The sequence below is a fragment of the Megalobrama amblycephala genome, linkage group LG20 (genome assembly GCF_018812025.1).
Source record: "Megalobrama amblycephala isolate DHTTF-2021 linkage group LG20, ASM1881202v1, whole genome shotgun sequence".
Classification (NCBI taxonomy): domain Eukaryota; kingdom Metazoa; phylum Chordata; class Actinopteri; order Cypriniformes; family Xenocyprididae; genus Megalobrama; species Megalobrama amblycephala.
The window spans coordinates 19,546,638-19,563,489 of record NC_063063.1 but is presented as its reverse complement, the minus strand read 5'-3'; the positions used below and the strand labels follow the sequence as shown (position 1 = coordinate 19,563,489).

General features: G+C 36.8%; 1 protein-coding gene and 1 long non-coding RNA gene across 15 annotated transcripts in view; one reads left to right on the top strand and one right to left on the bottom strand.

The window, feature by feature from the left end:
- The window catches only part of cacna1g (calcium channel, voltage-dependent, T type, alpha 1G subunit), a 234,760-nt gene extending 224,579 nt beyond the window's left edge, over positions 1 to 10,181 (bottom strand). For 6 of the 14 annotated variants that reach the window (XM_048170120.1, XM_048170122.1, XM_048170116.1 and 3 more), the window contains exons 1-2: positions 9,592 to 10,176; positions 8,745 to 9,050 (exon numbers count right to left, since the gene is read on the bottom strand). In XM_048170120.1, the coding sequence (XP_048026077.1) occupies positions 8,745 to 9,043 (299 nt within the window). In that variant the 5' untranslated portion in view covers positions 9,044 to 9,050; positions 9,592 to 10,176. Of the gene's footprint in view, positions 1 to 8,744; positions 9,051 to 9,591 lie in introns of all 14 variants that reach the window. The other 8 variants (XM_048170115.1, XM_048170111.1, XM_048170117.1 and 5 more) reach the window with 4 other exon arrangements.
- A 149-nt stretch (positions 10,182 to 10,330) lies between these two features.
- LOC125255133 lies at positions 10,331 to 12,227 on the top strand. The gene is made up of 3 exons (XR_007181839.1): positions 10,331 to 10,553; positions 11,275 to 11,340; positions 12,058 to 12,227. It is a non-coding gene; the product is annotated as an uncharacterized LOC125255133 (long non-coding RNA).
- The last annotated feature ends 4,625 nt before the right edge of the window (positions 12,228 to 16,852 follow it).

The window sequence follows — 16,852 nt, the reverse complement described above, 5'->3', positions numbered from 1 at the left end:
GAGTAAAAACATGTTATTAAATGTTGTCTTTTGTTGGACAAGATGTTAATAAATGCTTCTCATGTCTGGAAAGATGTTTGACGTGTGTAGCTTTTTCAAATGTACATTATAAGCAACTCAAACTCGCATTGCTTTCAGATGGATTACCATTTGGAGCCATACTTCATTGACAAGCTGTGCATTTAAAAAAAAAAAAAAAAAAAAAGCGCAATTTCATAATCGCACTAAGAATCGTGTTTAAGCGATAGTCGCGTTTAAGTTCAATGTTATTTTTTGTATTGTGCGACAAATCATGCAGCCCTAATTGGAAGCATTTCAGATATTTCAGTATCGAAAAATCTATATTTTTGACAATGCTACATTGCACTTTTTTTTGAGTTTATTATTTCAGATGCCTTTTTTAAAAATACTACAATTGAAAATTTTATATATTATATATAAAAATGTGTGTATATCTCAAAGCTAACAAAAATCAATCATTTAAAAAAAAAAGTGAATTTAGGCATCAACATTATAACATACTGTATGAAAAATGAATATTAGTTTTGAGATTGGCTAAAGATTACATCTAACAGTGTTATTAAAGGGTTAGTTCACCCAAAAGTGAAAATTCTGTCATTAATTACTCACCCTCATGTTGTTCCAAACCTGTAAGACCTTCGTTCATCTTCAAGCTCTCTGACTTCTCCATGGACAGCAATTTAACCACCACTTTCAAGGTCCAGAAAGGTACTAAAGACATAGTTGAAATAGTCCATGTGACTACAGTGGTTCAGCCTTAATTTTATGATGCGAATACTTTTTGTCGCTCATTATTGGCCGACGCTGTTCACTTGAGCATCACAATGCATGCGCGTGATGCTGCAGAAGCCGGCCAATAAGGAGCAGGCGTTCTGATGTAGAACCTGGAAGTGCTAAACGTAAACAGCATAGGAGAATGAGACAGAAGAGAAGATATTGTTGAATAAAGTCATTATTTTTGTATTGTTTTTGAGCACAGAAATACACAAAAATAAAACAAAACACATATGTAAGAATGGATTAGTCATATCAAAATGCCTCTCTAGTGAAAAACACTGAACAGAAGAAACAAATTCGCCCTCTTGACCAAGGATATTTAAGCCCATGTACCCAATGGTAAAAATTACCATTTTTGTATTTTTTGATGACAAATGAAGCAACAGAAATAAATCTCAAGTGCTAGGTTTAGCGTGCAGAGGAAGGGGGATGTGTGAGAGGGAAAGGAAAGGCTAGATCTAACTGGTAATAAGACTAAAGGAAAGTAAACACAAGTGGTAGAGGTAATGAGCTTCAGAGGCCGTATGGGAATTCGGTTAGGTGGGCCAACATACATCTCACCCCTACTTTCCCCAGTTTCCCTCTCTCTCTCTTTCTCTCTCCCTCCCCCACCTCTCCTGCCTCATGCCATTCCCCTCAACTTCTCCAGTCTCCTCCAATTCTCTAATGAGAAAAAGCTGGTAGGAAAATCCTGGACTGATTCCTATATAAACTTACAGACATCTCACGGAACAGCCCAGGGAGAAAGAGAGAGGTAGAGAGAGTGTTGAGAGGTTGAAGATTGGCAGGGGGCGGCCAAGCAAAAACAGTGACAAAAGGTAATATAGAAGAAAAATATATACACACGCTAGAAGGAGAACACAAAAGACAGAACGCTTTCCAAGAGTCTGACATTTCGATAATAATGGGTGTTTGTCAAACAACCAATTCAGCTTGATTCATTCGTTCTCCTTTCTTTCTTTTTTTCTAGCGTGAATTCAGGTCAAATTTACGGACAATTATGAGTAAATTTTCTAAATGAAGCAGTCAGATATATTGATTTAGGAGGAAACTGCCCACAAAGAAACCCACCAGGGTAAACAACTCTATACACATGCATATTCTTTTATATATGCACAAATACGCTATTTTACCATCTACGTATCAAGTTATAGCCAATTTTATGATGCCAAAGTAGTGTTTTTTTTTACCAAATTAAAACGTATTTATTATCAAGACTACCAGAGTAAGATATCGAAGGCTTCTTCTCAGAAAAAAGACCAGAAGGTCTCACATGCATGCATTTAATGAATAAAAAAATGACAATTTAGCATATATAAATGCACATAAAAATACAAATTTTAGCACAGAATTGCACAAATACAAATGCACGGATTTCTCAGAGACGCACAACCCAAACAAACCATCGTTCTACTTTACCACACACACTAAAATAGCACAAACAAGTCTGTTTTTTGTTTTTTTTGTTTTTTCCCCAAAGGTTCTGACTTTTCATAAAAGGACATAAATGAGTTAAAATATCTAACCTTATCTTCATATGGAAAGCTAATGTTCAAATATATTTTCCAAACAACAAACAGCACCTTTTGTATGGGCAAACAAATGTGCCCTTCTATATTGTGGCTATTAGATAAAGCATATTAGATAAGCACCAGCAGCTCTCAGCTGATAGTTAGACATGTAATAGAGGACTAATTTAAAGGACAGACTAGTCTGGCTGTAATTATAACTTCCTTTTTTGTTCAAATAGAGGGCTTATAGATGTCTGGCTTTGACAGGACTCTATAATGAGCCACTGTACATTAATTCACAGACTTGGCATATATGGGATTCAGCCTGAAAATGTGTTATGGGGGGAGGCCTTAAAAAAAGAAAAGATGGAATTATGAAATATTGAACACAAAGTAATGACCATTTTCTGCATGGCAAAATTGGCTTCATCCCTCCAGCTTAAGCTGCTTTTTATGTTTATGCTCAGTTTCTGGTTGTCAAATGAAGGAATTGAGGGCTAAATTGTGATTAATTGACAATAGTTAGTGCAATGATTGCCTCCAGAGTCAAAATCTGTCTTCATAAATCAACAGTATGAGCATTTGGCAACAAAAACACCAATTATAGCAGGAGTAACAATGCATAAGAAACAGAATGCTGCCAAGCCAAGCACATTGGCAATATTATAAAAGTACATAACAGACAGTAGCAGGACGTGCCAGTAACACAAACAGTTAGAGAGTAAAAAATTAGAGAGCAACTCTCAGGAAGGGATCATTTTCTAATGAACAGCATTTTTGCATGCTCCCTTTCACATCCTGAAACATATATATAGCTGATGTAAATCACATACTTGCCACACAAGCGATGTAAATTTGTGACAATATGCAAGAGTTGTTTGGTAACTAATGAGCAGTCTGTTATTCGCTATAGCAGGTGAAAAGGATGCACACAGCATGTTTTTCACCCGTGTTTCCAGGTCTGGGAGTTCTGGCTGTGCTCAGCGGTAGAGAATAGAGTTGCGGTGACACCGTGGAGAGGAATATTACCATAGAGCTGATGACATAATTTATTTTCAAGATCAACAAAATCTCATATTTCAAAGCTTTGGTTATAATACAAAAAGTCATTTTAATATCTCATATATGCTGGTCTGCAAAGTTTTCCCTCCATTTTCTGCCTGCTCTGTCTGGATGCCCAGAGAATCATTTTCTGCTGATTAAATAAGAGCTCACTTCATGTTCTATTCTTTTACAGACCTATCATATATGCCAACAACTGTTGCTTGTTCTGAGGAAGGAATGAAGAATGGAAAGAAATCCAATTAATTGCAATGAATTTAATTAATTAATTGACTTATGAAATTAACCTTATTTGTATAATCGATTTAGACCAATGCATCGATAAAATGACTACTGATATGATATATCGAAGCCACTCATGTTAACCCAATCTCACTTAACTGTCAATAACTTTATAAAATTTCTTTTTTAGATTTCTTTTACCTCATTTTGTACCTTATTTTGTTGTGCATGTCTGAATGGGGATACCAGATTTGCACATTCTTGAATGCTGTCATTGCTTGTCACAAGCCAATGATGAGCTGGATCAAAGAAATTATGATTTTTTTTTTTTTGTGAATGTCCCAATTGGGATACAGAATTTGCAGTGAGTTGATTTAAAATGTCTAGTTATATGTTGCTTACATTTGTCAGTTGAAAAACGCAACTAGTTGTGTAAAACAGGCACATCGTAATATTGATATATTGATCACAAGCCCCTGAATCTAATTAAATTGTATTGCGGCATGTTTTGAGATATTGGCAAATTTTGTATCGCTGGCTAAGAGAACCGATGTCCGATCTTATCGTGATAAAACACCCCAGATTATTATGTTTTTTTTGTTTTAGAATTACTAACACTAAATGAACTTTTTAGATTGAGAGACGCAATAATTGCTATATTATATTCCATTAACATTTTACATCAGAACAGATTAGAATCCGTCTAGTGCCAGTGCTCTGACCGACAGCTACAAAACTGAAATCTCCTCCATGTCCTGAGAAGATGTCTGCTGTCTGCTCAAGCTGAAGGCTTTCAGATGAGCTCTAATGGTGAAGCACAGGAGTTTACTGGGTTTGAGTTCTCTGTTATCATAATAAATTCACAGGAAGACACAAGTGAAAGATATGAGGCGCTCAAAGCTAAATATGAACCAACCCTTGATATATGTGTTTTACTGATTTTGTCACCATTTCTTGAAAAAGTCCCAAAACACATACATTATCTCACGCTTATCTACTTAAAGTCTGGAAATGGTCTGGAGACTGAAATAGCTACTGTGGGGTGGGTTTGCAGTGTCTTCAAGATAGTGGAGCATGTTGGAGATGGTAGAGTTTTGGCCATGTGCAGAGAAAGTTCTGTGATGTTTAAGTCCATAATAAGGATGTTCAGTGACTCTTGGAAGATATGTTATCTTAGATGCCTTGAGGGCACATTGTCTCATAAGTGTGAATAATCTCCCTTTTTCTTCTGGAATTATTTGCATCAATTTATTCATTCTTTACATTCTTTAGTGCCCTGGTGTGTTATATACATAGGATACATCTGAATGTTAGAGGCTATTAAATACATGACTTTGATGCAAACCATGACAGTGTAACTCTAAAAACTAAAAATCCAAATAGCAGTTGTTACTGAAAAAGTGGAAATGCATGCAGCAGCTTATCAGTGTTTTCAAATGAACAAACTAAAGACTAACAGAAGACTTGGTTTTCCTTCCTAAAGCTGCATCAGTAATCCGAGCATCTCGCTGCACAGATAGCATCACTATGGCAAATCATTCTGTCTCTTGTAAACAATTGTCTTCTATGATCAACAGTTAAATTAACGGGAAATTAAATATCCCTTACAGTAATACATAGTACGTACAGAAAGACTACAAAGTGCACATTGCAGAATTTTATATCATGGTGGAAGTGTTTTCAATTCTTCTGCAAAGTGTGACTGCTTTAACATCATCCAAGACATGGTGAAAATGGGACACAGTCAGAAAAAAAAAAAAAAAAAAGAAAGAGAAGGTAAGCTAGAAGGTAGAGAAAAAGATATCTAAATCCACTTAAGTTAAGGTACAGTGTGAATGCAAAGAGAATCTATTCAAATCACTTTTTGATCACCTGAAAGAGGCCTGAGGCTAGTTCTTTTAAAGAGTAAAATTGTGAACATCCTTGAAGAACAACTATTTATTTTGGCAATAGAATTTGGAGACCAAAAACAATGTTCACATTGTATTCACATTGTACCTGGAAGTGGATTCAGATCTCTTTTTACTCACTTTAATTTTGAAACATCTCTGTTTACTTTTTACAATAGTTTTTAGAGTGATTCTTAAGGTACACTTTTTAAAATTTGTATAATTACTTGCAGTGTCAAAGATATTTATTAAAAAAAAAAAATGCAAATTTGAAAACAATACAGTAATTCAGAACCTTGAGTGCTCTCTGTTTCAGTGCACATTATACACGGACTCAGACTTTGAAGCATGCAGCACATGCAGACTATATAATATATATAATTAGATATGTACATAATTAAATCACCACACCTTTATTTCAATTTCAATGCAATCAACTGTGCAGCCCAACATTCAAAAGTGAACTTTCAAACTTCTGAGTCACACAAGCACCTAAACTCTCTCCCTCACACACATACAAACACAGGCATTATTAAGTACACACATACTCTCCCAGAATGTCGACGCTACAGATAACATCCTGGAGGTTCCAGAGAAAACCCCATGACGGAGGACAAGTCAAAGGTTCAATAAGCTAGAGTAACACTCAAGGGAAAAAAGATCTAATGAATGACAGGATACAAACACAGAATGATGAATCACAAAGACTGCAGAATCATTCACTAATGGCAAACAGACGCAGAAAACTCCTTCATTACTGGCAAATCAATAATACAAAGAGACTTTTTGATGAACTGATTGAGCGATCAACTGATGCACATGCCAAATCGCAAATGAGATATTGTCAGATATTGCAACAAGGACAAATTTGAATAAAAATTCTGGTTTTACATCCCAAGTGGGAAAAGTACAAAAATGAGTTTGTCCAAAGACTCTCAAATAGGACAAATACATTTACATGCTCCAGTGGGAAGAACAGAGGATCGATCTGAGATACTTTACAAACTATTAAAAAACAGTGACCTTTATGTAATGGCTACAGAGATGTATTAAAGGTCATCTATGAAGACTATACATATAAATAAAAGCTTCCTGCTAATAATGAGTCCCAGAGATTCAGACCCACTCCACGCCACAACAATGATCTAAGAACAGAAATTACCGTACAAGGAATCATTACATGAGATGGCACCGTGAGAGATGAATTGTCTCGACACATAAATCCGCAAGAGGATACACGGAGGACACTCCCGTTTATGCAAATGTCACTGCATGCTTTGATTTGTTCCTGTACTGTAGGCACAGCATCACATTTGGCTGTATTATAATTACTTTACTTGACCACCGTTTCATAACTATTTAAAATCAGAATAAACAGCCAGCCTGTTCATTGATCTCGACTGGACGCTGAACAGATTGTGTGCAGCAGTGCAGCAGGATGATTCAAGGAGAGGGAATTCCACATCTATATTTTTGACCACAGTTAATAGGATCCCTTTTGGCTCAGTCTTTTCCTAAGCACATGAGTGCATTGGAACAACGGGAACTCGGTGGAAACAGTGGCATTTAAGAATATGGAAATGAGAGGGCAAGAGCTGGCTTTATTATCTCTGAGGAATAGCAGACCATCAGGCCCGGAGAACCACGAGGCCCACTCACACCCAGTGGCAGTGTGTTTCATAAGCCTGGCTTATTTTGTAGGGATGTGGGCTTGTCTAATGGGGGAAGAGCGTGAGGAGTTTGAGAAACAAGAATGGGGGAAAGATGAGTGTGTTTGATTGGGCAGCTTTTCAGAGCCCACAAGGCTCATCATATTTCCTACTGAAGAAAAACAAAGCATTTGAACCCAGACATCACAATCACGTCCAGCCAGCTCGTTCGATCCAAAAGAGCATTCTTTCCTTCGGCGAGGCTGCTGCGAGGCCGTCGAAAACCAAACAGATCACCTACACCCAGAATCAGTCATCCTGCAAGTGCACACCTCTGAGTCACACATGCTAACCGCATCCCTTTCCTCACACGCTCGCAATCAGGTCCGTTTTCTCCTCTTTCTGCGAAATGACTGGCAGCTAAACAGGGAAGCCTCTTAAGACACAAAATGAAATCATCTCGCTGCTGAGGGAATGGGAGCTTTAACAAAACCCTAAAAATTACAGTCATTAGGACTGGATAGATGTGACTAATGTAAAGCACTTGTTAGGCGCTCTTACTGAAAGGCAAGCAAGGATTGATTGGATTCACTTAAATAATGAACTAATCATAAAGTTAAGAAATCAAGAATATGTTGCTATTGACTTCTTCTCAAATTACTCCTAGAGGGAGTCGTTTGAAATATCCATATGATCTTCTTTAAAGTAAAAAGAAAATGACTTATTGTCCTGAAGATACAGGCCAAAAACAATTTGGGCTGAATTCTAGGCAGCTCCAAAACAATTTCATGGCAATTATGTTATGTTTTGCTAAATTGGTGGTTAATTCATATGAATGACAATTAGTTTTAGGGGTGGGTTTGGAGGTGGACCTTCATGCTTACTTTTTGAATAAAAACTGTACAGTTTTGAATTACATTGTACAAAATTGGCACCTCGTAAATTATGTTTTCCCACTGCCATCTGATAAACCTGTAGGCCTAACCAATTCATAGACATGTCTTTATACTATGATTTTGCCTCAAAGAAAGATGTTTAGTAGTAAATTCTTATGATATACAGCCAAAGGCACTTTGTGTGCACAATTCTTAGGTCTAGAAAATTCATGACACCAAGAAAATAACTTAACTCATCAGTGCTAATAAAAGAGGTAATGTTAAATTGCCTCAGGGCCATGCCTTGTTGGCCAGTTAATAAAATAAAATGACTTTTCTCAGCTTATGTGTCATACAAACACACACAAGCTGCGTTAAGACAGTTATAAGACTGTTGAGGTAACATTCATGCTTGCCAAGTCTCATAAACTCTGATATTCTGCAGGATCATGTTGTCTTCCACGCCACAAACGGAATTAAATCCCTTTAATTTGTCGCTATCGAACTATCAGCACAATGGGGACTTAAAATATATTTTCTCTTTGTTTTGGAGGTGTTTATCGCCGATTTAACTAAAGAGGACAACACGATAAGGCCATAATTATTTATTAATATTGTGTCGAATATGTTGTTTTCAAACCTAAGACAGCGCCCGGCGGCGTTCACCGTAGCGCGTCCTACCTGAACAGGTGTATGTCATCCAGGTGAGGCAAAGTGCATTTGAGTTTGAAAGGATATGGATTGCAAACCATTTTCAGACACCAACTCCTTGGACGCGTGGTCTGCTTCAGGTAGAAAAACACAACCGGTGCCAAAGACGGATAGGGCAAGGCTTCCCCGCCGCTAGCGGACGCCTCCTCCACCGCTGCTCCGGCTGCGCTCTCCCGCCTTTCGCCTCCATCAGCCTCAAGCTCACTGCGCTCCCCGCCACCGGACAGGTCGTTAAGTCGTATAAAAGTCCTTGGAAGAGAGGAGCTACCCTCTGCTTCCCTCAACTGATGGTCCTCGGAGATATTTCCTCCATCTTCAGCCATCATTCACCCCCTTGAGGAGAGACAATGCATGCGTTAGCTGTACAATAGAAAAAGAAATGTGATTTTACGCAATTATGAAATGGCTGAAAAATATATGAAAAATCCAGTGCCATGGTAAAGGAGCATACACGTCCATTTAATATAACCTGCATGATTGTAAATATTTAATCAAATGCATTTAGAATAACTGTATTTTGTATTTATTATTTATTAAGGTCGGTGCATTTGAACAATAGAAAATTGTAATAGCCAAGACTTTTGAGACTATTGCAATTTTACAGAATGGTATTCAGTAATGATTGATGGAACTGTACTGAGGGGATAAACAATAAGCCACCTAAACAATATGATATGGTACTTTGGTGTCATCTCATTAAAAAAATATATAAAGTCTTATATAAAAAAAATAATTTTCATTTTAAATAAATACTTACTTTAAAACTTGGCAGTACCTTTTTAATGATTACACACCACATAATTGGACCAAGCAAATGAGCGTGATTACGCTTTAACAATAATTCAGTAAAATATTGTAAATGTTGCTTTCTTACCTGTAATTGCTTCTGAAAATATGCCCAAATCGAGCTTACTCATCGCATGATCATTTCTGTTGCAAAAGCAGTCCAAATGATGGTATTGAATAGGATCAGTTGGAGCTCGCAGGCTGAGTTTCCAGGTGGCAGTTACAGCGCAAGCAGGTTTATGGGCATCTCACTGACTTGGACATCATGCCTCAAGATTTCAACATTGTAATTCGATGACCAGCAACCAGATAAAAACAAAACAAGTCCTGCAAAACTGCTTCCCAATCCCCAATTGTGCGCTCCGCTCGCTTTCTCCGTGTGCGCGCACTTAAAAAGTAATGCAACAAAGGTTACAATTCAATGTTTTTATCTTTTTCTATTAGATAACCGCAATATCTAATGCTCAAAAGTATTCACAACAGTGACAAGATCCTTAGACAATTATTAAAATCCTTCAGAAATCTTTTCTAAAGGTGCAGGCAGTGATTTTCTGTCTGCATCTGAAAAGGAAAACCTTAAGCTCGTGCTGAAAGGATGCGCAAGAGAGCTCTCTATGCTGAAGTCTTGTCCATTATTGCGAAAATACACAAGTCTCCAATGATTCTCCCGGTCGGCAAAACGGTCTATAGCACGAATCCGCTCATGCGAACCAATTCACAGCTGGATTTGGATTCAACTTCCAATCCCCGCCCCTTGAAGGCGCGTCCACCAATCAGAGGCGACAATAACTGAGCATCTCTTTTGATTGCATTAAAGAAATGTCGATCAACACTGTACTAACATGTCTGGTGAAACAGCTGGAACCTTATTGTTTACACTGAACCAATAAAACTAGGAAAAGTTTGGGACTGGACCAAACCCGCTATATGATTCGCCTATGTTTATTATGCAAGAACAGTTTTTTGTCAAGAAACAAAACGGAAACGACATGATGAGAACGACCAGAGCAGGGGTTTTCAAACTTTTTGACGCCAAGGACCCCTTAAAATGTAGGTAGCTGTACATAAAGCCTCATTTATACAGTATAAGAAAAAGGCTTTTTGTAATGCTCTTATAAAAATAGCATTGTTTCCCAAAATGAAATACTGTAACTAGCTTTTATATTGTAATTGTGAAGAAGTCAAATAAAATTATCAACAAATAAACATCACCAACAAATAAAATGATCAAATTATTAACATTGACGGCCCTAAAAAAAATGGCTTATGTAAAAGTTTCTCAAATTGTCAGCACATCCCCTTGTGGCCCCTTGAGGGCCCCCTTCCAGTGATAATTTGACAATTATTTCCTGTTTTACAATATGAATTTATAACTTTTAATGTTCCTTTCCTAGATTGTTACTTGAAATGGACACTTTTCATGCAACTTTAACACACTTTGCACCACTCTGAACGATATATAAACAAGATTTTGAATGTTCTTCGGTAAAATGTGGCATTTTAAAAGTGCTACTGTAGCTTCCTTGTAGATGGCAACCCATTGTAATTGAAATTATGACCTGATTTAATAAGATGGAATGGGTGAACTAAAGTTACAGTACTTAAAATGTTTCCACCCAAAGAACATTTCTCTCTTTAACCTTCAATATCAGTTCAGCACATTGTCTAGTACTTTTTAAAATGAGTTATTATTAAGTCATTTGTACTTAATTGTAGATATTGTATGTGGATGTTTGGAAATGTTTTCTTCTTCTTTTTGTTCTTCTTCCAGAGGTACAGAGCTCCTCAGTACTTCACAACTATGGCTGCACATTATGAAACTCCTTGTAACACAGAGGTAGAATGTCTTTAATTATGTCTATAAAATATGATCAACTGTAAAAGACCCACTTTCTGCACAGCGCTGCTCTACTTTCCATTGAAACTTTAAAGTGCAATAGCATGTAAGAGTGGGTAAACCCCAAGATTCTCTTCACTGCCACCTATGGTAAAACAATAAAAACACATCAAGGTACACACACAGAAAAAAAGTATTTGAGCAAATACTATATTGATGCAATAAAATTTTGCCAGCTGCAATAGAAACAAGTGATTAACATGAACATGGTTTAAAATGGAAAAGAAAACAATATGTTTGTTGTGACTCTTGTGGCTGCAGCACTTACACAAAATAATTTACACAAATAAGGTCTGCTATATTACCACAGAGGCTGAAATATTAATTAATCTCAAGGAGTCTACAGTACTGAAACAAAATTATATTTAAACGTTCATATTGTGTAAAAATATATTCTAATATAAACTTAAGAATTAATTTTTCAGATCATATGCTATCCTCAAGCTTTGAATAAACTGTGTACTGAAACAGGCATAATACTTTTTTATAATGTAGAATATAACAATTAACTAATTTAAACCAATTTTACTGAACATCATAAGAAATTTGACACTGAGAACCTGTTTTGTGTATGTGTCTGTAAAAAAATGACAATCAATAATCTGCTTCCCCAATTGAATTTTAAATTAAAATGATTAAACACTTTTTTTTTTTTAGATTACACCATAATGGCCAGTCATTGGATTATGCTAGTCTTTTTATTACACTCCATCCATCAAAGGTAATTATATTGATCACATACCTGGAATAGGATATGCGGTTAAGATGAAATAATGTTCATGCTTTTGTGTAGCATTTCAATTGATGGTGGTGAAAGCTTATTAACTCCAAACAACCCTTTCACCACTTTTTGATTTTTGCTAACCATCAGTCATGATAGTAAACTAACTACACTTGGTAACTCCATGTGTTTTATAAGAGTGTTTATCAAACACATGCAGAGAAAATTTAGTAATATATAAGTAATATATCTAATTGCAAATATTTAACAAGGAAAATAATTTCCATATTTTTTGTTTGTATGATATTTTATTAAGTGATTTATTAATTGATATATATATATATATATATATATATATACTTGATGCTATATGATTTTTTTATTTTTAGTATATATTTAGTATAATTAAGATATGCTTGCTATAATGTATTTTTGTTTAGTTTTGTTTGTGGCCCAGAAAGGAGTGACTAAGAATTGAGAGCCTTTAAAGCAGTTTCTTTCATCTTTTGCTTTGAGTTTCCTCCAGACTTCATTAGTAGATCTTGGCTGTAATGGGTAGTGCCGTGTTCCCCTCTCGAAAAGAAAGTTTGCTAAAGTTCCACCCTGATCCATAGGGGAGATGAGAGAGATTTATAATGGGCTCTTAGATAGGTTAGAGGTCATCTAAAACTCATCACGATTTATTATGAACATTACTTGTCTGTTTAAAAATTATTTTTTCACTTCATGTCATCAAAATCATTCTTCTGTTTTCTGGCAGAACAAAAATATTGGAATACACCTTGTTCTATCCAGTCAGTCTCTATTTGAATCTATATTGTCAGTATAGGTATAAAAAAAAAAACTGTATGGTTTTACAAAAGATACTTCACATTATAATGCCATTTTCAGATAACTAATTTTTATATTAGTTAATAAATCATTATTAGTCTGAAAATATTTGTATACGCCTCTCTAAATTTACTCTACACGCATGGAAAATTAAGACAGAATATTAATTTTCAGAAACTCATTTGTAATGACTGAACATATATGTTTGGCAAAATTTTCATATTATCAAATTATTTACTTGTGTTAAAGGAGAATCAAATCTATAAACCATATGCTCTGGCAAGACCATGACAAAAATGGAAAATATTTTATTTTAGTTTTAACTTTTTTATATCTCTGATTGATTGATTGATTGATTTGAATCAGTGATTCTTCATGTAGCCTAGATAGCTATTAAAGTATTATGAAATACTAAAAATATATCAAAATATACTGACCTACAGTTTGGCCATTACTGTAGCCAATAGCTTGTCAATTGATTTATTTCTCCTTGTCAAAAATGTCATATGTGTCTCATCAGTTTTCTCCTCTGAATCCAATTTGAGATTTAGATGGGAGGTCTGGTAACCCCAACGAGAAAAGCAGAGCCAACCATGACAGCAAAAGCACAGGAATGAACATAGATAACTGGGTGTGTGGTTGGGTTATTCTAACCTTTGACCTCTGTCTTTCCTCTCTCCTCACTGCTTGTCTTGAACGGAGCTTTTCTCCAATGGGGCTCAGCTGGGCTTTATAAATAAGAGCAGAGAGGTCAAAACCTGCCTTCATGTGACAGCTCTTACACCTACTTTGATAGGAATGGGTAAAATAAAGCTGTCCTGCTGGCCATCCATATTCTAGATAGCCCTGTAGCCTAATAAGCACATTTATAATATCAACAGCCTGAGATTGGAATTTTGATCTTTCCCATTTACATTCCAATTTCATTAAACAAGCAAAAATATATTGTATTTATACAATAGAGACAAAAATCGAAGAAAAAAAAAGAACTGTATTTGGACACATAGGTTGACACAAATGAAGACTGAATAAAGCATCACAATTGTCTCAGTGCAGGTGCACAGAACAGAATCAATAAATTTCATTTCAGTAATAAAGGAGCATGTGCTGGACATTCTTGCACATGGACATCAAGGGCAGAGAGAGCACCCGTTTAGAATTAAAAGTGTTTCTACTTTTACTTCAGCATGCATATTGTTTTATTGTATTTTATTTTTATGTCAGATTTATTTTATTTTTTGGTGTTTTTTGTATTTAGTTTTTTGTATTTATTTACAGCATAGCAGAGTGTACACAGTAAAGTGGGAACAAGAAATTGTGAGTGGTCGACTGGTAGATACTATCATGTCAAGATTGTGGGTTTGATTCCCATGAGGGAAAACATATACAAATATTAATGATAGTTATATCATTAATGCAATGTAAGTTATGATGTCGTAAAGTGCTGCCTCCGTAGGTTTTGGAACAGGGTATATATCTGTACAGGGTCACTATCCTTTCGGTCTTGAGCTTAACCTCAGTCACCATCGCGTGACTCCTTGAGCCCGAGCATGGGGCTGCCTTTATGTAAATCACTCTATGATTTATCAAAGTGGAGCGATGGAAATCACCAGGCAGGAATGTAAATTGGAAGCAGATCAGAGAGTCAGGGCAGGCTGAGCAGATGTTATAGGCACAATATAATCTACATCACTCACACACACTCCTTAGCTCTTAGATACATATGTATGATTTGGTGTTATTGCACATAACAGACTAAAGCTTGAACAGGACATCTTTCAGCCCTCCCACCTAGTGCTTTTTAAGCTTTTTATTGGCCTGTAGAATGTGTGGGAATGCATGAGAATATTTATAGTGGCATAAAATGATTGAGCTTTTGAATAAACCTACAATGAAGCAAAGAAGAGGTAATACCAAGTCAATTTTGTGTTAAAATTATTTCCATTCCTTGTGCATTTTAATGTGGTCAAAGTATTGCACAAGGCACTCATATTTCAAAACAAAACCATATTATACAAATTTTTTTTGTGGTTATTTGAGGTTGATGTTTTTGAGTATTGATGATATAAAACATATAAAGTTGATGAAATCCAACTTGTTTAAGGCACAGAATGTGAACAACGTATGAGGTGTACGGGAAAGTGAATAGAAGCCAAAAAAAAAAAAAAAAGACAAAGGATTAAAGCTATTTTGTAGTCAACCTCATCATGAGGATAAAAGACTCACCAGCTGGTGCATTCATGGGGGATCTCTATAGGAGAAGGTGATTATTTCCGCAAAAACTAGAGATTCAAAAATAGAAAGATGTTTAATTTTAACGATGTTATAAGAGCTAAAATTACTTTTTAGATGACAAATTATACTGTAATCATTCTTATTTTGATGAACAACAAACAAGTAGTTTATATGATAAATTCCTCTCAAACATACTCATACAAAGGTAGGTACACATAACTGAAAAATGACTCAATTCAGTGAAGGAGTGAGTTGTGATCTGAGTAACTGTTTGGAACAATTCACTGCATACTCAGTAGCAAGTACAAGATTGACTGTGTCCAAAAGTTTAGGCAGATGACTTGTTGCTTCGCTCAGACAAAGACAACCCCAACTTTCAGACACCATATTTATTTTTTAGATCAACTGTCACAAAACAGAATGCACAGGATAATGGGATGCCAGGAAAGGAAAGGAGGATGCACAAATTAGAACCCATACATCCTCTCCAATACAGAATCTCAGCGGAAGTAGTAGGTCATCCAGGTACTTTTCATCTACTGTTTTTCCAATACTATTGCTGCATCCCAATTCGCATACCATCCATCCTAAATAGTATTCGAAATTATAATTTGTAGTTGTATCCCAAATTATGTACACTATGCACTTACACACTGTGTACTTCTGCACTATGTACTTGTGATGAGTGGGATATGGTAAAGCGAAATCTGCAGTGGAGGAATGAGTGCGGAGACGAGCAGAGATAAGGAGGTCTAGTTAATGATGACTAACACCTGTCTCTAATTCTAGTGATTGGTGGAGAGACAGATATAAGTTGTCCGCACACCTGGGACGGGAAGAGAAAGAGACTGATCCCCACAGAGACTGTTATGTGTACTTTTCTTTATTTGTGCGTGGCAGAGAGCACCACTGGAATATTTTCTGTTTGTTTTATGAGAACAATAAAGGTTACTTGCAGCCCCCCGACTACTTTGTCATTCTTCTTGTGAACTGTGTACACTTGTGCCCGAAACCCATGACGAAGAAGTCTGCACGCCGCCATGCAGCCAGCCCAACCAATGCTGCTTGCAGAGCTTGTCAAGTTGCTTGCCAGTCTTCATCAGAGTCAACATCAGGTGCTGATGGACCTCAGGTTGGAACAACAGGATCTGGTGGGTCATCCGGAGCTTGCTCGGCCGGGAGGTCACCCTGGAAGCAACCTCCACTGTCACCCACATCCCGCTGGTAAAGATGGGTCCGCAGGACCACCTGAAGTCATTCATGGACTTTCCTGAAAATTTGATCTGAAGCGGGCCATCCTTCAACGCGTCAACCTTTCGTGATGGCCCAACTGCTCTGGGACACTTGCTGCAAGTGGCAGATGGCCTAGACAAGCAACATCCCGAAGTGGTCGATCTGGTGGTACTGGAGCAGTTCATTGCTCAGCTGCCATGAGGAACGGCCAAGTGGGTCCAGTGCCACCGCCCGGCATCACTAAACCAGGCCATCCAGCTGGCTGAAGAATCATCTGGTGGCTTGCACTGGGGTCTCTCGAAACCCTCTCCTTCTCTTTCTTCTCTTTCTCGTCCTTTCCCTGTTCCTAGGTCACGAAGCAACACGCCCCTTGAACCCCACAGCAGCAAGTTCCCAGGGAGTTAGATCTGAGTCACATCTCAACCTTTCCCC